The 22,602-nt window shown below is 48.3% G+C and overlaps 1 protein-coding gene across 1 annotated transcript in view; it reads left to right on the top strand.

The window, feature by feature from the left end:
- dnah2 (dynein, axonemal, heavy chain 2) overlaps positions 1-22,602 on the top strand; it is a 497,351-nt gene that overhangs the window by 123,348 nt on the left and 351,401 nt on the right. The window contains exons 9-11 of the mRNA XM_073049044.1: positions 16,656-16,813; positions 19,419-19,506; positions 21,488-21,693. Coding sequence (XP_072905145.1) covers positions 16,656-16,813; positions 19,419-19,506; positions 21,488-21,693 — 452 coding nt within the window. The remainder of the gene's footprint in view (positions 1-16,655; positions 16,814-19,418; positions 19,507-21,487; positions 21,694-22,602) is intronic.

The raw sequence follows: 22,602 nt of genomic DNA, 5'->3' as shown, positions 1-22,602 counted from the left end.
ATCTCAGTGTTGGGACAGTAGGGAGAGAGGGTCACACTGTTGTTGGGATGATACGGAGAGAGGATCACACTGTTGTTGGGACAGGCCGGAGAGAGGATTACACTGTTGTTGGGACAGTACGGAGAGATGATCACAGTGTTGTTGGGACAGTACGGAGAGAGGATCACAGTGTTGTTGGGACAGTACGGAGAGAGGGTCACACTGTTGTTGGGACAGTATGGAGAGAGGATCACTCTGTTGTTGGGATACTATGGAGAGAGGATCACACTGTTGTTGGGACAGGTCGGAGAGAGGGTCACACTGTTGTTGGGACAGTATGGAGAGAGGATCACTCTGTTGTTGGGATACTATGGAGAGAGGGTCACACTGTTGTTGGGACAGGTCGGAGAGAGGATTACACTGTTGTTGGGACAGTACAGAGAGAGGATCACACTGTTGTTGGGACAGTACGGAGAGAGGATCACACTGTTGTTGGTACAGTACGGAGAGAGGGTCACACTGTTGTTGGGACAGGTCGGAGAGAGGGTCACACTGTTGTTGGGACAGGTCGGAGAGAGGGTCACACTGTTGTTGGGACAGGTCGGAGAGAGGGTCACACTGTTGTTGGGACAGTATGGAGAGAGAATCACAGTGTTGTTGGGACAGGTCGGAGAGAGGATTACACTGTTGTTGGAACAGGTCGGAGAGAGGATCACACTGTTGTTTGGGACTGTTCAGAGAGAGGGTTACACTGTTGTTTGGGACTGTTCAGAGAGAGGGTTACACTGTTGTTGGGACAACATGGAGAGAGGATTACACTGTTGTTAGGACAGTATGGAGCTGGGGTCACACTGTTTGGACAGTACGGAGAGAGAATCACAGTGTTGGGACAGTAGGGAGAGAGGGTCACACTGTTGTTGGGATGATACGGAGAGAGGGTCACACTGTTGTTGGGACAGTATGGAGAGAGGATCACTCTGTTGTTGGGATACTATGGAGAGAGGATCACACTGTTGTTGGGACAGGTCGGAGAGAGGATCACACTGTTGTTGGGACAGGTCGGAGAGAGGATCACACTGTTGTTGGGACAGGTCGGAGAGAGGATTACACTGTTGTTGGGACAGGTCGGAGAGAGGATTACACTGTTGTTGGGACAGTACGGAGAGAGGATCACAGTGTTGTTGGGACAGTACGGAGAGAGGGTCACACTGTTGTTGGGACAGTACCGAGAGAGGATCACTCTGTTGGGATACTATGGAGAGAGGATCACACTGTTGTTGGGACAGGTCGGAGAGAGGATCACACTGTTGTTGGGACAGGTCGGAGAGAGGATCACACTGTTGTTGGGACAGTATGGAGAGAGGATCACACTGTTGTTGGGACAGGTCGGAGAGAGGATCACAGTGTTGTTGGGACAGTACGGAGAGAGGGTCACACTGTTGTTGGGACAGGTCGGAGAGAGGGTCACACTGTTGTTGGGACAGGTCGGAGAGAGGATTACACTGTTGTTGGGACAGGTCGGAGAGAGGATCACACTGTTGTTGGGACAGGTCGGAGAGAGGATTACACTGTTGTTGGGACAGTACGGAGAGAGGATTACACTGTTGTTGGGACAGTACGGAGAGAGGATCACAGTGTTGTTGGGACAGTACGGAGAGAGGGTCACACTGTTGTTGGGACAGTACAGAGAGAGGGTCACACTGTTGTTGGGACAGGTCGGAGAGAGGATCACACTGTTGTTGGTACAGTACGGAGAGAGGGTCACACTGTTGTTGGGACAGTACGGAGAGAGGATGACACTGTTGTTGGGACAGGTCGGAGAGAGGGTCACACTGTTGTTGGGACAATATGGAGAGAGGATCACACTGTTGTTGGGACAGGTCGGAGAGAGGATTACACTGTTGTTGGGACAGGTCGGAGAGAGGATTACACTGTTGTTGGGATGATACGGAGAGAGGGTCACACTGTTGTTGGGACAGTATGGAGAGAGGGTCACACTGTTGTTGGGACAGGTCGGAGAGAGGATCACACTGTTGTTGGGACAGTACGGAGAGAGGATCACACTGTTGTTGGGACAGTATGGAGAGAGGGTCACACTGTTGTTGGGACAGGTCGGAGAGAGGATTTCACTGTTGTTGGAACAGGTCGGAGAGAGGATTACACTGTTGTTGGGACAACATGGAGAGAGGATTACACTGTTGTTAGGACAGTATGGAGCGGGGGTCACACTGTTTGGACAGTACGGAGAGAGAATCACAGTGTTGGGACAGTAGGGAGAGAGGGTCACACTGTTGTTGGGATGATACGGAGAGAGGGTCACACTGTTGTTGGGACAGTATGGAGAGAGGATCACTCTGTTGTTGGGACAGGTCGGAGAGAGGTTCACACTGTTGTTGGGACAGGTCGGAGAGAGGATTACACTGTTGTTGGGACAGGTCGGAGAGAGGATTACACTGTTGTTGGGACAGTACGGAGAGAGGATCACAGTGTTGTTGGGACAGTACGGAGAGAGGGTCACACTGTTGTTGGGACAGTACCGAGAGAGGATCACTCTGTTGGGATACTATGGAGAGAGGATCACACTGTTGTTGGGACAGGTCGGAGAGAGGATCACACTGTTGTTGGGACAGGTCGGAGAGAGGATCACACTGTTGTTGGGACAGGTCGGAGAGAGGATCACACTGTTGTTGGGACAGGTCGGAGAGAGGATCACACTGTTGTTGGGACAGGTCGGAGAGAGGATCACACTGTTGTTGGGACAGGTCGGAGAGAGGATCACACTGTTGTTGGGACAGTACGGAGAGAGGATCACAGTGTTGTTGGGACAGTACGGAGAGAGGGTCACACTGTTGTTGGGACAGGTCGGAGAGAGGATCACACTGTTGTTGGTACAGTACGGAGAGAGGGTCACACTGTTGTTGGGACAGTACGGAGAGAGGATGACACTGTTGTTGGGACAGGTCGGAGAGAGGGTCACACTGTTGTTGGGACAATATGGAGAGAGGATCACACTGTTGTTGGGACAGGTCGGAGAGAGGATTACACTGTTGTTGGGACAGGTCGGAGAGAGGATTACACTGTTGTTGGGACAGGTCGAAGAGAGGATTACACTGTTGTTGGGACAGTATGGAGAGAGGGTCACACTGATGTTGGGACAGTATGGAGAGAGGATCACTCTGTTGTTGGGACAGTACGGAGAGAGGATCACACTGTTATTGGGACAGTACGGAGAGAGGATCACAGTGTTGTTGGGACAGTACGGAGAGAGGATCACGTGTTGTTGGGACAGTATGGAGAGAGAATCACAGTGTTGTTGGGACAGGTTGGAGAGAGGATTACTCTGTTGTTGGGACAGGTCGGAGAGAGGATTACACTGTTGTTGGGACAGGTCGGAGAGAGGATTACACTGTTGTTTGGGACTGTTCAGAGAGAGGGTTACACTGTTGTTGGGACAACATGGAGAGAGGATTACACTGTTGTTAGGACAGTATGGAGTGGGGGTCACACTGTTTGGACAGTACGGAGAGAATCACAGTGTTGGGACAGAAGGGAGAGAGGGTCACAATGTTGTTGGGATGATACGGAGAGAGGATCACTCTGTTGTTGGGATAGTATGGAGAGAGGATCACAGTTGTTGGGACAGTATGGAGAGAGGATCACTGTTGTTGGGATACTATGGAGAGAGAATCACACTGTTGGGATAGTACGGAGAGAGGATCACTCTGTTGTTGGGATACTATGGAGAGAGGATCACACTGTTGTTGGGACAGGTCGGAGAGAGGATCACACTGTTGTTGGGACAGGTCGGAGAGCAGATTACACTGTTGTTGGGACAGGTCGGAGAGAGGATTACACTGTTGTTGGGACAGGTCGGAGAGAGGATTACACTGTTGTTGGGACAGTACGGAGAGAGGGTCACACTGTTGTTGGGACAGTACGGAGAGAGGATCACACTGTTGTTTGGACAGGTCGGAGAGAGGATCACACTGTTGTTGGTACAGTACGGAGAGAGGGTCACACTGTTGTTGGGACAGTACGGAGAGAGGGTCACACTGTTGTTGGGACAGTATGGAGAGAGGATCACTCTGTTGGGATACTATGGAGAGAGGATCACACTGTTGTTGGGACAGGTCGGAGAGAGGATCACACTGTTGTTGGGACAGGTCGGAGAGAGGGTCACACTGTTGTTGGGACAGGTCGGAGAGAGGATTACACTGTTGTTGGGACAGGTCGGAGAGAGGATCACACTGTTGTTGGGACAGGTCGGAGAGAGGATGACACTGTTGTTGGGACAGGTCGGAGAGAGGGTCACACTGTTGTTGGGACAATATGGAGAGAGGATCACACTGTTGTTGGGATAATACGTAGAGAGGGTCACACTGTTGTTGGGACAGTACAGAGAGAGGATCACACTGTTGTTGGGACAGGTCGGAGAGAGGATCACACTGTTGTTGGGACAGTACGTAGAGAGGGTCACACTGTTGTTGGGACAGTACAGAGAGAGGATCACACTGTTGTTGGGACAGGTCGGAGAGAGGATCACACTGTTGTTGGGACAGGTCGGAGAGAGGATTACACTGTTGTTGGGACAGTACGGAGAGAGGTTCACACTGTTGTTGGGACAGTACGGAGAGAGGATGACACTGTTGTTGGGACAGGTCGGAGAGAGGGTCACACTGTTGTTGGGACAATATGGAGAGAGGATCACACTGTTGTTGGGACAGTATGGAGAGAGGATCACACTGTTGTTGGGACAGTATGGAGAGAGGATCACTCTGTTGTTGTGATACTATGGAGAGAGGGTCACACTGTTGTTGGGACAGGTCGGAGAGAGGGTCACACTGTTGTTGGGACAGGTCGGAGAGAGGGTCACACTGTTGTTGGGACAGTATGGAGAGAGAATCACAGTGTTGTTGGGACAGGTTGGAGAGAGGATTACACTGTTGTTGGGACAGTACAGAGAGAGGATCACACTGTTGTTGGGACAGTAGGGAGAGAGGGTCACACTGTTGTTGGGATGATACGGAGAGAGGGTCACACTGTTGTTGGGACAGTATGGAGAGAGGATCACTCTGTTGTTGGGATACTATGGAGAGAGGATCACACTGTTGTTGGGACAGGTCGGAGAGAGGATCACACTGTTATTGGGACAGGTCGGAGAGAGGATCACACTGTTGTTGGGACAGGTCGGAGAGAGGATTACACTGTTGTTGGGACAGGTCGGAGAGAGGATTACACTGTTGTTGGGACAGTACGGAGAGAGGATCACAGTGTTGTTGGGACAGTACGGAGAGAGGGTCACACTGTTGTTGGGACAGTACCGAGAGAGGATCACTCTGTTGGGATACTATGGAGAGAGGATCACACTGTTGTTGGGACAGGTCGGAGAGAGGATCACACTGTTGTTGGGACAGGTCGGAGAGAGGATCACAGTGTTGTTGGGACAGTACGGAGAGAGGGTCACACTGTTGTTGGGACAGGTCGGAGAGAGGGTCACACTGTTGTTGGGACAGGTCGGAGAGAGGATTACACTGTTGTTGGGACAGGTCGGAGAGAGGATCACACTGTTGTTGGGACAGGTCGGAGAGAGGATTACACTGTTGTTGGGACAGTACGGAGAGAGGATTACACTGTTGTTGGGACAGTACGGAGAGAGGATCACAGTGTTGTTGGGACAGTACGGAGAGAGGGTCACACTGTTGTTGGGACAGTACAGAGAGAGGGTCACACTGTTGTTGGGACAGGTCGGAGAGAGGATCACACTGTTGTTGGTACAGTACGGAGAGAGGGTCACACTGTTGTTGGGACAGTACGGAGAGAGGATGACACTGTTGTTGGGACAGGTCGGAGAGAGGGTCACACTGTTGTTGGGACAATATGGAGAGAGGATCACACTGTTGTTGGGACAGGTCGGAGAGAGGATTACACTGTTGTTGGGACAGGTCGGAGAGAGGATTACACTGTTGTTGGGATGATACGGAGAGAGGGTCACACTGTTGTTGGGACAGTATGGAGAGAGGGTCACACTGTTGTTGGGACAGGTCGGAGAGAGGATCACACTGTTGTTGGGACAGTACGGAGAGAGGATCACTCTGTTGTTGGGACAGTATGGAGAGAGGGTCACACTGTTGTTGGGACAGGTCGGAGAGAGGATTACACTGTTGTTGGAACAGGTCGGAGAGAGGATTACACTGTTGTTGGGACAACATGGAGAGAGGATTACACTGTTGTTAGGACAGTATGGAGCGGGGGTCACACTGTTTGGACAGTACGGAGAGAGAATCACAGTGTTGGGACAGTAGGGAGAGAGGGTCACACTGTTGTTGGGATGATACGGAGAGAGGGTCACACTGTTGTTGGGACAGTATGGAGAGAGGATCACTCTGTTGTTGGGACAGGTCGGAGAGAGGATCACACTGTTGTTGGGACAGGTCGGAGAGAGGATTACACTGTTGTTGGGACAGGTCGGAGAGAGGATTACACTGTTGTTGGGACAGTACGGAGAGAGGATCACAGTGTTGTTGGGACAGTACGGAGAGAGGGTCACACTGTTGTTGGGACAGTACCGAGAGAGGATCACTCTGTTGGGATACTATGGAGAGAGGATCACACTGTTGTTGGGACAGGTCGGAGAGAGGATCACACTGTTGTTGGGACAGGTCGGAGAGAGGATCACACTGTTGTTGGGACAGGTCGGAGAGAGGATCACACTGTTGTTGGGACAGGTCGGAGAGAGGATCACACTGTTGTTGGGACAGGTCGGAGAGAGGATTACACTGTTGTTGGGACAGTACGGAGAGAGGATCACAGTGTTGTTGGGACAGTACGGAGAGAGGGTCACACTGTTGTTGGGACAGGTCGGAGAGAGGATCACACTGTTGTTGGTACAGTACGGAGAGAGGGTCACACTGTTGTTGGGACAGTACGGAGAGAGGATGACACTGTTGTTGGGACAGGTCGGAGAGAGGGTCACACTGTTGTTGGGACAATATGGAGAGAGGATCACACTGTTGTTGGGACAGGTCGGAGAGAGGATTACACTGTTGTTGGGACAGGTCGGAGAGAGGATTACACTGTTGTTGGGACAGGTCGAAGAGAGGATTACACTGTTGTTGGGACAGTATGGAGAGAGGGTCACACTGATGTTGGGACAGTATGGAGAGAGGATCACTCTGTTGTTGGGACAGTACGGAGAGAGGATCACACTGTTATTGGGACAGTACGGAGAGAGGATCACAGTGTTGTTGGGACAGTACGGAGAGAGGATCACGTGTTGTTGGGACAGTATGGAGAGAGAATCACAGTGTTGTTGGGACAGGTTGGAGAGAGGATTACTCTGTTGTTGGGACAGGTCGGAGAGAGGATTACACTGTTGTTGGGACAGGTCGGAGAGAGGATTACACTGTTGTTTGGGACTGTTCAGAGAGAGGGTTACACTGTTGTTGGGACAACATGGAGAGAGGATTACACTGTTGTTAGGACAGTATGGAGTGGGGGTCACACTGTTTGGACAGTACGGAGAGAATCACAGTGTTGGGACAGAAGGGAGAGAGGGTCACAATGTTGTTGGGATGATACGGAGAGAGGATCACTCTGTTGTTGGGATAGTATGGAGAGAGGATCACAGTTGTTGGGACAGTATGGAGAGAGGATCACTGTTGTTGGGATACTATGGAGAGAGAATCACACTGTTGGGATAGTACGGAGAGAGGATCACTCTGTTGTTGGGATACTATGGAGAGAGGATCACACTGTTGTTGGGACAGGTCGGAGAGAGGATTACACTGTTGTTGGGACAGTACGGAGAGAGGGTCACACTGTTGTTGGGACAGTACGGAGAGAGGATCACACTGTTGTTTGGACAGGTCGGAGAGAGGATCACACTGTTGTTGGTACAGTACGGAGAGAGGGTCACACTGTTGTTGGGACAGTACGGAGAGAGGGTCACACTGTTGTTGGGACAGTATGGAGAGAGGATCACTCTGTTGGGATACTATGGAGAGAGGATCACACTGTTGTTGGGACAGGTCGGAGAGAGGATCACACTGTTGTTGGGACAGGTCGGAGAGAGGGTCACACTGTTGTTGGGACAGGTCGGAGAGAGGATTACACTGTTGTTGGGACAGGTCGGAGAGAGGATCACACTGTTGTTGGGACAGGTCGGAGAGAGGATGACACTGTTGTTGGGACAGGTCGGAGAGAGGGTCACACTGTTGTTGGGACAATATGGAGAGAGGATCACACTGTTGTTGGGATAATACGTAGAGAGGGTCACACTGTTGTTGGGACAGTACAGAGAGAGGATCACACTGTTGTTGGGACAGGTCGGAGAGAGGATCACACTGTTGTTGGGACAGTACGTAGAGAGGGTCACACTGTTGTTGGGACAGTACAGAGAGAGGATCACACTGTTGTTGGGACAGGTCGGAGAGAGGATCACACTGTTGTTGGGACAGGTCGGAGAGAGGATTACACTGTTGTTGGGACAGTACGGAGAGAGGTTCACACTGTTGTTGGGACAGTACGGAGAGAGGATGACACTGTTGTTGGGACAGGTCGGAGAGAGGGTCACACTGTTGTTGGGACAATATGGAGAGAGGATCACACTGTTGTTGGGACAGTATGGAGAGAGGATCACACTGTTTTTGGGACAGGTCGGAGAGAGGATCACACTGTTGTTGGTACAGTACGGAGAGAGGGTCACACTGTTGTTGGGACAGTACGGAGAGAGGGTCACACTGTTGTTGGGACAGTAGGGAGAGAGGGTCACACTGTTGTTGGGATGATACGGAGAGAGGGTCACACTGTTGTTGGGACAGTATGGAGAGAGGATCACTCTGTTGTTGGGACAGGTCGGAGAGAGGATCACACTTTTGTTGGGACAGGTCGGAGAGAGGATTACACTGTTGTTGGGACAGGTCGGAGAGAGGATTACACTGTTGTTGGGACAGTACGGAGAGAGGATCACAGTGTTGTTGGGACAGTACGGAGAGAGGGTCACACTGTTGTTGGGACAGTACCGAGAGAGGATCACTCTGTTGGGATACTATGGAGAGAGGATCACACTGTTGTTGGGACAGGTCGGAGAGAGGATCACACTGTTGTTGGGACAGGTCGGAGAGAGGATCACACTGTTGTTGGGACAGGTCGGAGAGAGGATCACACTGTTGTTGGGACAGGTCGGAGAGAGGATCACACTGTTGTTGGGACAGGTCGGAGAGAGGATTACACTGTTGTTGGGACAGTACGGAGAGAGGATTACACTGTTGTTGGGACAGTACGGAGAGAGGATCACAGTGTTGTTGGGACAGTACGGAGAGAGGGTCACACTGTTGTTGGGACAGTACAGAGAGAGGGTCACACTGTTGTTGGGACAGGTCGGAGAGAGGATGACACTGTTGTTGGTACAGTACGGAGAGAGGGTCACACTGTTGTTGGGACAGTACGGAGAGACGATGACACTGTTGTTGGGACAGGTCGGAGAGAGGGTCACACTGTTGTTGGGACAATATGGAGAGAGGATCACACTGTTGTTGGGACAGGTCGGAGAGAGGATTACACTGTTGTTGGGACAGGTCGGAGAGAGGATTACACTGTTGTTGGGACAGGTCGAAGAGAGGATTACACTGTTGTTGGGACAGTATGGAGAGAGGGTCACACTGATGTTGGGACAGTATGGAGAGAGGATCACTCTGTTGTTGGGACAGTACGGAGAGAGGATCACACTGTTATTGGGACAGTACGGAGAGAGGATCACAGTGTTGTTGGGACAGTACGGAGAGAGAATCACAGTGTTGTTGGGACAGGTTGGAGAGAGGATTACTCTGTTGTTGGGACAGGTCGGAGAGAGGATTACACTGTTGTTGGAACAGGTCGGAGAGAGGATTACACTGTTGTTTGGGACTGTTCAGAGAGAGGGTTACACTGTTGTTGGGACAACATGGAGAGAGGATTACACTGTTGTTAGGACAGTATGGAGTGGGGGTCACACTGTTTGGACAGTACGGAGAGAATCACAGTGTTGGGACAGAAGGGAGAGAGGGTCACAATGTTGTTGGGATGATACGGAGAGAGGATCACTCTGTTGTTGGGACAGTATGGAGAGAGGATCACTGTTGTTGGGACAGTATGGAGAGAGGATCACTGTTGTTGGGATACTATGGAGAGAGAATCACACTGTTGGGATAGTACAGAGAGAGGATCACTCTGTTGTTGGGATACTATGGAGAGAGGATCACACTGTTGTTGGGACAGGTCGGAGAGAGGATCACACTGTTGTTGGGACAGGTCGGAGAGCGGATTACACTGTTGTTGGGACAGGTCGGAGAGAGGATTACACTGTTGTTGGGACAGGTCGGAGAGAGGATTACACTGTTGTTGGGACAGTACGGAGAGAGGGTCACACTGTTGTTGGGACAGTACGGAGAGAGGATCACACTGTTGTTGGGACAGGTCGGAGAGAGGATCACACTGTTGTTGGTACAGTACGTAGAGAGGGTCACACTGTTGTTGGGACAGTACAGAGAGAGGATCACACTGTTGTTGGGACAGGTCGGAGAGAGGATCACACTGTTGTTGGGACAGGTCGGAGAGAGGATTACACTGTTGTTGGGACAGTACGGAGAGAGGTTCACACTGTTGTTGGGACAGTACGGAGAGAGGATGACACTGCTGTTGGGACAGGTCGGAGAGAGGGTCACACTGTTGTTGGGACAATATGGAGAGAGGATCACACTGTTGTTGGGACAGTATGGAGAGAGGATCACACTGTTGTTGGGACAGGTCGGAGAGAGGATCACACTGTTGTTGGTACAGTACGGAGAGAGGGTCACACTGTTGTTGGGACAGTACGGAGAGAGGGTCACACTGTTGTTGGGACAGTATGGAGAGAGGATCACTCTGTTGTTGTGATACTATGGAGAGAGGATCACACAGTTGTTGGGACAGGTCGGAGAGAGGGTCACACTGTTGTTGGGACAGTATGGAGAGAGGATCACTCTGATGTTGGGACAGTATGGAGAGAGGATCACACTGTTATTGGGACAGTACGGAGAGATGATCACAGTGTTGTTGGGACATTACGGAGAGAGGGTCACACTGTTGTTGGGACAGTACGGAGAGAGGGTCACACTGATGTTGGGACAGTATGGAGAGAGGATCACACTGTTATTGGGACAGTACGGAGAGATGATCACAGTGTTGTTGGGACATTACGGAGAGAGGATCACAGTGTTGTTGGGACAGTACGGAGAGAGGATCACAGTGTTGTTGGGACAGTACGGAGAGAGAATCACAGTGTTGTTGGGACAGGTTGGAGAGAGGATTACTCTGTTGTTGGGACAGGTCGGAGAGAGGATTACACTGTTGTTGGGACAGGTCGGAGAGAGGATTACACTGTTGTTTGGGACTGTTCAGAGAGAGGGTTACACTGTTGTTGGGACAACATGGAGAGAGGATTATACTGTTGTTAGGACAGTATGGAGCGGGGGTCACACTGTTTGGACAGTACGGAGAGAGAATCACAGTGTTGGAACAGTAGGGAGAGAGGGTCACACCGTTGGGATGATACGGAGAGAGGATCACTCTGTTGTTGGGACAGTATGGAGAGAGGATCACTCTGTTGTTGGGATGCTATGGAGAGAGGATCACACTGTTGTTGGGACAGTATGGAGAGAGGATCACACTGTTGTTGGGACAGTATGGAGAGAGGATCACACTGTTGTTGGGACAGGTCGGAGAGAGGATCACACTGTTGTTGGGACAGGTCGGAGAGAGGATCACACTGTTGTTGGGACAGGTCGGAGAGAGGATTACACTGTTGTTGGGACAGGTCGGAGAGAGGATTACACTGTTGTTGGGACAGGTCGGAGAGAGGATTACACTGTTGTTGGGACAGGTCGGAGAGAGGATTACACTGTTGTTGGGACAGTACGTAGAGAGGATCACTGTTGTTGGGACAGTACGGAGAGAGGGTCACACTGTTGTTGGGACAGGTCGGAGAGAGGATCACACTGTTGTTGGGACAGTACAGAGAGAGGATCACACTGTTGTTGGGACAGGTCGGAGAGAGGATCACACTGTTGTTGGTACAGTACGGAGAGAGGGTCACACTGTTGTTGGGACAGTACGGAGAGAGGGTCACACTGTTGTTGGGACAGTATGGAGAGAGGATCACTCTGTTGGGATACTATGGAGAGAGGATCACACTGTTGTTGGGACAGGTCGGAGAGAGGATCACACTGTTGTTGGGACAGGTCGGAGAGAGGATCACACTGTTGTTGGGACAGGTCGGAGAGAGGATCACACTGTTGTTGGGACAGTACGGAGAGAGGATCACAGTGTTGTTGGGACAGTACGGAGAGAGGGTCACACTGTTGTTGGGGCAGTACAGAGAGAGGGTCACACTGTTGTTGGGACAGGTCGGAGAGAGGATTACACTGTTGTTGGGATGGTACAGAGAGAGGATCACACTTTTGTTGGGACAGTACGGAGAGAGGGTCACACTGTTGTTGGGACAGTACGGAGAGAGGATGACACTGTTGTTGGGACAGGTCGGAGAGAGGGTCACACTGTTGTTGGGACAATATGGAGAGAGGATCACACTGTTGTTGGGACAGTATGGAGAGAGGGTTACACTGTTGTTGGGACAGTACGGAGACAGGATCACACTGTTGTTGGGACAGTACGGAGACAGGGTCACACTGTTGTTGGGATAGTACGTTGAGAGGGTCACACTGTTGGGACAGTATGGAGAGAGGGTCACACTGTTTTTGGGACAGTACGGAGAGAAGGTCACACTGTTGTTGGGACAGTACGGAGAGAGGGTCACGCTGTTGGGACAGTACGGAGAGAGGGTCACACTGTTGGGACAGTACGGAGAGAGGGTCACGCTGTTGGGACAGTATGGAGAGAGGGTCATACTGTTGGGACAGTACGGAGAGGGGGTGATACTGTTGGACGAGTACAGAGTGAGAGTCATTCCGTTCGGGTAGTACAGAGGACAGATCGACGGGTTCAGGCAGTGCAGAGGGTTGGTTTACTGTTGCTTTGAGTCTACAGAGTTCTTTGCTAATTCCTAGATGTCAAAAAAATGCTTATCTCAGAGAGTATTTCAATGATTGTAAAGTCCTTTGCGACATCTAGTGGTGATGATTGGTGCTACAAAAATGCAATACGGTGCTGTACTGTACTTTTTCCATGGGAGTATTTGTACTTGAGGAGGTCACTTTGTGAAGAACGGACACTGCACTTTCATGTTGAGGCATTTAGTCAGAATCCTGCACTGGTGTCAGCAGACACAGTATATGTCTGGAGCTGCAGTGTTCTTTTGCATTGAGCAGGACTACTATTGCAATGACAGGTAATTACTATGTCACAGTCAAGTTCATAAATAATTACAGAGGCAATTAGATCACTAATTCAGGACACTTCATAAGGCACACCTGTACACCTGCTCATTAATACAAATATCTAATGGTTCAGGTTGCGAATTCAATGCGTAAAAGCATGCAGACATAGTCAAAAGGTTCAGTTGTTCTTCAGTTCAAATATCCGAATTGGGAAGAAATGTGATCTATGTCACTTTGACTTAGCAATGATAGTTGGTGCCAGATGGGGTGGTTTGAAAATCTCAGATCGTGCTGATCTCGAGGGTCTTTCATGTACAACAGTGTCTGGAGTTTACAGAAAATAGTACGAAAAACAAAATGCATCCAATGAGTTCTGTGGTTGAACACATCTTGTTAATGAGAGAGGTTTGAGAAGATTGACCAGACTGGATCAAGCTAACAGGAAGGGCTGCAGTAGCTGAAGAGCAAAACATACAGTCAGTGGCCACTTTTTATTAGGTACAAGGAATACCTAATAAATTGGCCACTGATTGTATAAGCACAAGAGGGCTGAGTGTTTTTATAGTGATACAAAGCGCTGGTGAATACTGACTGTTCTGGACCACAAGTTTTAATGATTAAAGATTAGGTTTGTTTGTCACATGTACATTGAAACTTTGAAACAAACAATGAAATGTATTGTTTGTGTTAACGACCAACGCAGTTCGAGGATGGACTGGGTGCAGCCCGTGAGCCACTATACTTCTGTTGCCAGCATAGCATACCCACAACTTAGTAACCCTAACTCGTATATCTTTGGGATGTGGGAGGTGTCAAAGTATCTAGAGGAAATCCATACGGTCATGGGGAGAATTTAAAAATTCCTTAGAGACAAGCGAGAATTGAACCCATTTATTGATTGTTGGCGCTTTAAAGTGTTAGGTTAACCGCTACACTACCATGTCCCCCTAGGAAGCGGATATTGTAGCAGAGATTATACCATGATGATACATGGACTCCAGGCTATGGAGTGAAGATACAAACTGTACATATTTTCTGTAATTTAGATTGTTATAATTTGATTTCAAGATACCCAGGGACATGACAGGAGACATTGTTTCTGCTAATGAGGGAGTCTGGGACCTGGAAGCAGTCTTCCAAATTTCAGATGGCAATCTCTCCTATAAAAGGAGACAGAAACTGCAGCTGTCTTCTATATGTGGCATGGTAGCAGTGTAGTTGGCATTAGGCTGTTACAGCACTAGTGAGCTGGGTTTGGTTCCTGTTAACGTCTCTAAGGAGTTAGTACGTTCTCTCTGTGACCATGTGGGTTTCCTCCAGGTGCTCCAGTTTCCTCCCACAGTCCAAAGACTTGTGGATTAGGGTAAGTGAGTTGTGGGCATGCTATGTTAGCACTGAGAGATGGCAACACTTGTGGGCTGCCCCCAGCACATCCTCAGGTTGTGCTGGTCATTGGTGCATTTTGCTCTATGTTTGATGGACATGACAAATAAAGCTAATCTTGAAGATCTTTATACTGCAAATCTGGGATCGAAATCTGGTGCAGTGACTTTGTTGTGAAGACCCATCTGGTTGTCTAACGCCTTTTGGGGAAGGCAGGTTTGTCATCTGACCTATCTGTGACACTGTACTCACAGAAGAATGGATAATTTGTCAGTGTCTCATAGAGTAGCCTAGTGAGCTTTGTTGTCTCTGGGCATTGGGGATTAAAGATTTTTTGTGTAATATCTCATTGAACAGTGGGGTAAATTTTAAATGATAAATTATTTGATTTAAATTATTGTGTTGATCTGGTCATAACCTCTTTATTTTCAAAGAATTCAACTTGAAGCAGTAAATCAGTGGGTGTGGCTGTTCCAGGCGTCAGCCATTTTCACCATTGGCAAACAGAATCAGAATCAGGATAAAATCACTGACATATGTCATGAACTGTGTTGTTTTATGGCAGCAGTACAGTGCAAGACATAAAAATATATTATAAATTACAATAAGAAATCATCATCATCATCATGGCTTGGCTTTGCGAATGAAGATTTAGGAAGGGGGCTGCCCACGTCTGCTGCAGGCTTGCTGGTGGCTGACGAGGCCAACACGGGACAGGCAGACCCAGCCGCAGGGAGGATTATTGAAGATGTGGGCATGTCCTTCGGCCTGCACAGTTCTTTTTCCGATGGAGTGCAGTGTGCACGGTACTGGCCCCACCCTTTACACCTGGGGTTCATCTGCCATAGCCTAGCAAGCTGGGACGGTGACAGCGAGGTCCTCAGGTCGTAGGAGTTATGTCGGAGCATCCTTCTCCTAGGTGGATGGCCTGATGAGGCTGTCAAGCCCCACCTGCCCGGGTTTGGAGTCAGAGTTGTCCTTCTCTTAGGCTGGCTGCCAACCAAGGCTAACGAGCCCAGCCTACTCATCCAGTTCTGCCGGACATTCGGTCGCGGCATGATGTAGCAAGCTTGGTGGATACGTGGGGCACCGATGAAAAGGTGTTGCAGTAGTGTAGGAGAGGCCATTTGCAGTGGCCTCCTGCCTAGCAAGCCAGACAGTGACCACGTGGCGATCACTACACTGGGAAAGGAGAGGCGATATATTGCATGTGCACTTTCCCCGGGTGAGCGTGACGTCAGGCCCAGACCTCACCCACTCCCCCAGTGTAAGAAATACACTGTATGTACAGTATATGAAAATAAAATTAAATAAGTTGTGCAAAAAGAGAGCAAAAATAGTGAGGTAGTGCCCATGGGTTGGTTCAGTGTCCAATCAGAAATCTGATTATGGAGTGGAAGAAGCTATTCCTAATGAGTGTGTGTCTTCAGACTCCTGTACCTTCTGTCTGATGGTAGGAATGAGAAGAGAGCGTTCTGGGTGATGGGGGTCCTTAATAGTGGATGCTGCCTTTATGAGGCATTGCCTTTTGAAGATGTCCTTGATGGTGAGGAGGCTAGTGCTCATGGTGGCGCTATCTGAGTTTACAATCCTTTGCAATTTTACCTAATCCTGTGCATTGGTCCCTCCACACCAGACATAATGCAACCAGTTAATGCTCTCCATAATACATCTGTAGAAATTTGTTAGTTTTTGATGACGTACCGAATCTCCTCAAACTTCTAAAGAAGTAGAGCTGTTGGTGAGCCTTCTTCATAAGTGCATAAATTCATATGTTGGGCATGGAGGGTGTCAGCCCAAAGCATTGACTGTTTATTCCCCTCTATAGATGTTACCTGACCTACTGAGTTCCTCTAGCATTTTGTGTGTGTTACTCTGGATTCCCAGCATCTACAGGATCTCCTGTGTTTATGTTTTACTCTCTACCTTCTATTCTCTTTGCAGCTGAGTAATGAAATAATTCACTTGTGCTCCAAAGAGATCTCGTTGGATAAGATATTTGAGGGCCACACTAAATCAAGCAAGGCTACTCTAAATGACTGCATCGAGTGCTGCCAGGCATGGAAGAGGCACTTTGCCCATGCTTCCTCTGTTCACAGCAGGTGAGTCTGATCACCATCTTACTCCTTAGAGACTCAGCCTGCATCCCCTCACGTAGTCTCACCTGTCACCTGCCAGCTTGTTTTCCTCCCTGTTCCCCCTCCGCCTTTTTATTCTGGCTTCTTCCCTGCCCCCTCCCCAATCTTTCCAGTTCTGAAGAAGGGTCTCAGTCCAATCTGCACATACTGGCTCACTTGCAGCTGCCTACGGGGTCTACAGAACTTTGAATAAGGGTGGAATTTTGGCATGGTTTATCAGTCACTATAGGGTGACTGGGGACAGCAAACCATGCGATGCTCGATCTCTCATCTTGAGATGACCAGTGGGTACGTGCACAGCAGTGTGTGTGAATGCAGATCTTCTTGTTTGCACTGCAGATTTGCATTTACTTATATGTCTGCATTTGTGCACACATGCTGCAGTTCTATAAATCTTAGGTTAGAATATTGTATTCAGTTCTGATCACCTCATTATAGGAAAGACATGGAAGCTTTAGAGAGGGTGCAGAGGAGATTTACCAGGAAGCTGCCTGCATTAGAGAACATGTCTTATGAACAAAAGAAGATCTGCAGATGCTGGAAATCCAAGCAATACATACAAAATGCTGGAGGAACTCAGTAGTCCAGGCAACATCTGTGGAATAGAGTACATTTGACGTTTTGGGCTGAGATCCTTTATCATAGGTAGAGTGAGCTAGGGTTTTTTCCTTTGGAGTGAAGGAGGATGAGAGGTGACTTGATAGTGGTGTACAATATGGTAGGTCAAGTGGACACCCAGAGATTTTTTTCCTGACCAGAAAAGGCTAATACCTGGGGTTATAATTTGGAAGGTGATTGGAGAAAAGTATGGGTGGAATATCTGAGGTAGGTTTTTTACACAGAGAATGGTGGGTGCATGGAACACCCTGCCAGGGGTGGTGGTAGAGGCAAATAAAGTAGAGACATTTAAGAAACTCTTAGGCACATAGATGACAGAAAAATGGAGAGTGATATGGGAGGGAAGGGTTAGAATGACCTTGGAGCGTGTTACAGAATTGTGATCCGAAAGGTCTGTACTGTGCTGTTATGTTCTGTCTGTGTGTCTATGAGTTTGTGTACACATACTCAAGTGCGTATCTATTGTGATATGAGGCATGGCTATAGGAACCAGGAAACTAAGTTCTAATCCTCTGATGTCAGGCTGTGAAATGAAACTATAACAGTCACACTCTGTGACTTGGCCAGTTTAAACCACAAGGATTACTCCTGGATTATCATGATATTATCCGTCTCCTTTATGGAAGGGTCACTCTCCCTTTTTCCAAGCTTGTTCTATACTCATAGCACACTGCCCGATTCCTCATGACCCAGTTTTTTGACAACCCCCTTCATCATGTCCAGTGTGGGACCTCAGTCTGGCCTTTACCTTGCCCTCTGACCTGTGCATGCCTCCAGTTTATAATGCGTGATTAATTCATTATACCTTGGGAAATGTGCTGTGACATCACACTGCACAGGTATCACTTGCAGTCATGTCTTTGAAGGCCATGATCCAAGAATAAAAGATTTCAAAAATTTGGGTGGGCCATGTTTCTAGTTTGAGTAGTGCACGGCTACACCAGCATGAAATGAGGAAATGCTGCATTCTTGTCCTACAGGACTGTTGCTCGAGGACAATATCCATGTACCATCTATCTACAGGCCATGACACTCAGGGACTTGGGCTATATTGTAGTTAGTAATTTTTTGTGACTGTATGTTTTCTGCTGTTGTAATTATATGTGCTAGAGAGTGTGTGCTTTGTACTGTGTGTGACTGTTGGTACTATGTTTTGCAGCTTGGCTCCAGAGCAGTGCTGCTTCGGTTGCTTGCATTTATGTGTATGATTGAATAACAATTTAACTTGAACTTGTTTGCTGTCATGGTGAAATGCCATTCGAAGCATCCTGACACCCACTTCACAGACACAGGGCAACGTATTCCTAAATTTCTGTGCTGAAGTGCCCTATTTGATCAGTGATGGATACACCTGAATGCAGTTCTGGTTACTTACCTATGGGAAAGATATCAATAAGATTGAAAGAATACAGAGAGAATATTTACAGAGATGTTGCTGAGACTTGAGGACCTGAGTTATAGGGAAAGATTAGATAGGTTAGGACTTTATTCCCTGGAATATAGGAGAACGAGAGGTGATTTGATAGAAATACACATACTCATGAAGGCTATATGCAGGGTAATGCAAGCTCGCTTTTTCCTTTTAGTTTGGGTGAGACTAGAACTGGAAGTCATAGGTTAAGGGTGAAAGATGAAATATTTAAGGGGAACATGAGGGAGAACTTCACTCAAAAGGTGGTGAGAATGTGGAGCGAGCTGCCAGTGGAAGTGGTAGATGCATGTTAAATTTCAACATTTAAGAGAAGTTTGGATAGGTTCATGGATGGGAGCGGTATGGAGGGCTATGGTCCGGGTGTGTGTCAGTGTGCTGTAGGTAGAGCAACAGTGCAGCATGGACTAGATGGGCTGAAGGACCTAGTTCCATGTTGTAGTGCTCTATGACTATGACTCTGTAAGTATGAAGACAAAGATTTATGTATGTTTTTTTTAAACAAGTGATCTCATTCTACAGGTTCTCAGACGTCCCCTGGGTCCTGGATCACACAAGTATTTTTGCTCAAGTGGATGCCTTCATACAGCGGTGCAGAGATCTGCTGGAGGTATGACTACAGGAAAGGTTTAATACTTGGAGTGAAGTAGAAGAAGCAGTATTGCTGGATGCTGGGAATCGGAAGTAAAATAGATAATGTTGGAAGTTGCTCACAAGTTGATAGGGTGATTAAGAAGGTGTGTGGTGTGTTGGCCTTCATTAATTGGGGAACTCAATTTAAGAGCCACAAGGTAATAAGGAAGCTCTAGAACACACTTGTGTTCAGTTCTGATTGCCTCAATAAAGGAAGAATGTGGAAGCTTTAGAGAGAATGCTGAGCAGATTTACCAGGATGCTTGGATTGGAGCGAAGTCTTATGAGGAAAGAGGGGAGAGGCTGAGTGAGCCAGGGCTTTTCTCTTTGGAGTGAAGGAGAATGACTTGATAGAGGTGTACAAGATGATAAAAAGCATAGCATAGTGGATAGCCAGAGACTTTTTCAAAGAGAGTGATAGGTATGTGGAATGGCCTGCCAGGAGTTGTGGTAGAGGCAGATATATTAGGGACATTTAATAGACTCTTAGACACATGGATGATAGGAAAATAGAGGGCTATGTGGGAGGGAAGGGTTAGATTGATCTTAGAGTAGGTTTAAAGGTCGGCACAACACTGTGGGCTGAAGTGCCTGTACTATGCTGTAGTGTTCTCAGCAAGTCAAGTAGTATCAATGGGTGGAGAAACAGTTAATGTTCCAGAGGTTCCCAGTCTTTGCTGATTTGATCTGATGCAAATGACACTTTTCATTTTATGTACTTATGGCAAATGGAGCTCATCATTAAACTTACCTTTAATCTTTCCTACTGTTGAGACACACTTTCTGAACTTTTATTATCTCATTTTTAAATGCCTCCCACTTATCAGATGTTGTTTTCCCCTCTGACAGCTGTTTGCAGTCTAATCTCACCACGTCCTGTCTAATACTATGGAATTCCACCTTTTCCCAGTTTAGAACTCTGTCTTAAGGACCGACCTTATTTTTATTGTAACTGCTATGAAGCTTCCTTGTTCTCTGTGGACACTGTTCTTAAAAGAGACTCTGCTCTCACTAGCCATCTTCATTCACTAGGTCAAGTGAAGTCTTCTCCCTTGTGGACTAGACACTGCTTAAATAAACCTTGGAATTATTTTATGAATTCAACTCCATCTAAGCTTCTTGTACTAAGTCAATTCCAATTAATACCGGAAAAGTTAAGGTCCCCCTCTATGACAATTTAGAGTAGTTTTGGGCCCCATAACTAAGAAAGAATGCTCTGACATTGGAGAGGGTCCAGAGGAGCTTCACGAGCATTATCCCAAGAATTCTAATGTCCCTGGGAACATATGGTCCAGGCAATCAGAGCTTTCCCACTGACAGCCCTGAGTTTTAAGAGAGTTGTGTATCAAGGATCAACTTTAATTGCCATGTACATATAGATTTACATGTTTTATGAATTTGCTGTGATGTGTTGGTGCGACATGTAACAAAAAGAAGTAACCTTCAACAATTATAAAGGATAAACAATTATATAAAAGAAAAGTTGTAGGTTAAAGTACAGATATGAATACAATGTGCATAAATATATAAACAGTATTATAAAAAATGGTTTAAAGTATTTCTAGTGCAGTGATGGGGATAATAATTAGAGGGGGTGGGGTGACTAGAATGGTTGATCAGATTAACTGCCTGGGGGGAAGAAACTTTGAAGATGGGATAAAGTTTTTGTTTTAGTAACCCTATTGCGCTTCCTAGAAGGGAGCTTTTGGAAAAGGTAGTGTCTGCATTTCCTGCCCGCTTCTTTGTTCTGGACATGTCCCAGTTGTGCTGTGATGGCAGACTGCAACCTTTGCTGCTGAACTGTTTGCTGTGATTTTCCCATGTTGTTAGGGAATGCTACACAAAACCAGACAGTAATGGCCGATGTGATGTGGTGTATGGCAAATCAATTATTGGAAACCTGGATTGGTCAGTGCCTGGTTTGAAAATGTCACTGTATTCTCTCCCCACCTGCTCAGGTCTGTGACTGCCAGGAACTCTTTGCCCGCTGGAGCGAAGGGGAACAGACACCCCTTCCGTGTTTTGGAGGACATCGTGGCCCTGAGATAACACGGGGTCTACTGGAGATTGAAGCCACGTTCAACAAGATCCTGCAAATAATGAAAAACTCCCAGACTGAGATCTTGGATGTGAAGAACACCTATTGGCATGATGACTACAGCAGGTCAGAGCCATTGCACTAATAAGATTGCTTTGAGAGCAGGTTACCCAGACTCAAAGGTACTGCCAACATCAGGCAGAGTGTGGTGCCAGCTATTCTCTGTTCACCACGATGATGCCAATCTTTTCTTTGATAATGCCCTGCCATTTATCCTGTATGCACAGTCCTAGTGAAGTGCTGAGGAGCAAAGTCATTGTGGGTGAGGGGGCCAAATGTCCTGAGAATGCTACACCTTTGGAGGGGTGGTATTGAGGGAAGGTCACACTGTGGGAGGGGTGATAGTGAGGGAGGGTCACACTGTGGGAGGGGTGATAGTGAGGGAGGGTCACACTGTGGGTGGAGCAGTACTGAGGGAGGGCCACACTGTGGGAGGGGTGGTATTGAGGGAAGGTCACACTGTGGGAGGGGTAGTATTGAGGGAAGGTCACACTGTGGGAGGGGTGATAGTGAGGGAGGGTCACACTGTGGGAGGGGTAGTATTGAGGGAAGGTCACACTGTGGGAGGGGTGATAGTGAGGGAGGGTCACACTGTGGGAGGGGTGATACTGAGGGAGGGTCACACTGGGAGGGGTGGTATTGAGGGAAGGTCACACTGTGGGAGGGGTGATACTGAGGGAGGGTCACAATGTGGGAGGGGTAGTATTGAGGGAAGGTCACACTGTGGGAGGGGTGATAGTGAGGGAGGGTCACACTGTGGGAGGGGTGATACTGAGGGAGGGTCACACTGTGGGAGGGGTGGTATTGAGGGAAGGTCACACTGTGGGAGGGGTGGTACTGAGGGAGGGTCACACTGTGGGAGGGGTAGTATTGAGGGAAGGTCACACTGTGGGAGGGGTGATAGTGAGGGAGGGTCACACTGTGGGAGGGGTGATACTGAGGGAGGGTCACACTGTGGGAGGGGTGGTATTGAGG

Source organism: Hemitrygon akajei, chromosome 6 (genome assembly GCF_048418815.1).
Source record: "Hemitrygon akajei chromosome 6, sHemAka1.3, whole genome shotgun sequence".
Taxonomy (NCBI): Eukaryota; Metazoa; Chordata; class Chondrichthyes; order Myliobatiformes; family Dasyatidae; genus Hemitrygon; species Hemitrygon akajei.
Note: the sequence above shows the minus strand (reverse complement) of the source record. Positions and strands in the feature narration are given on the sequence as shown.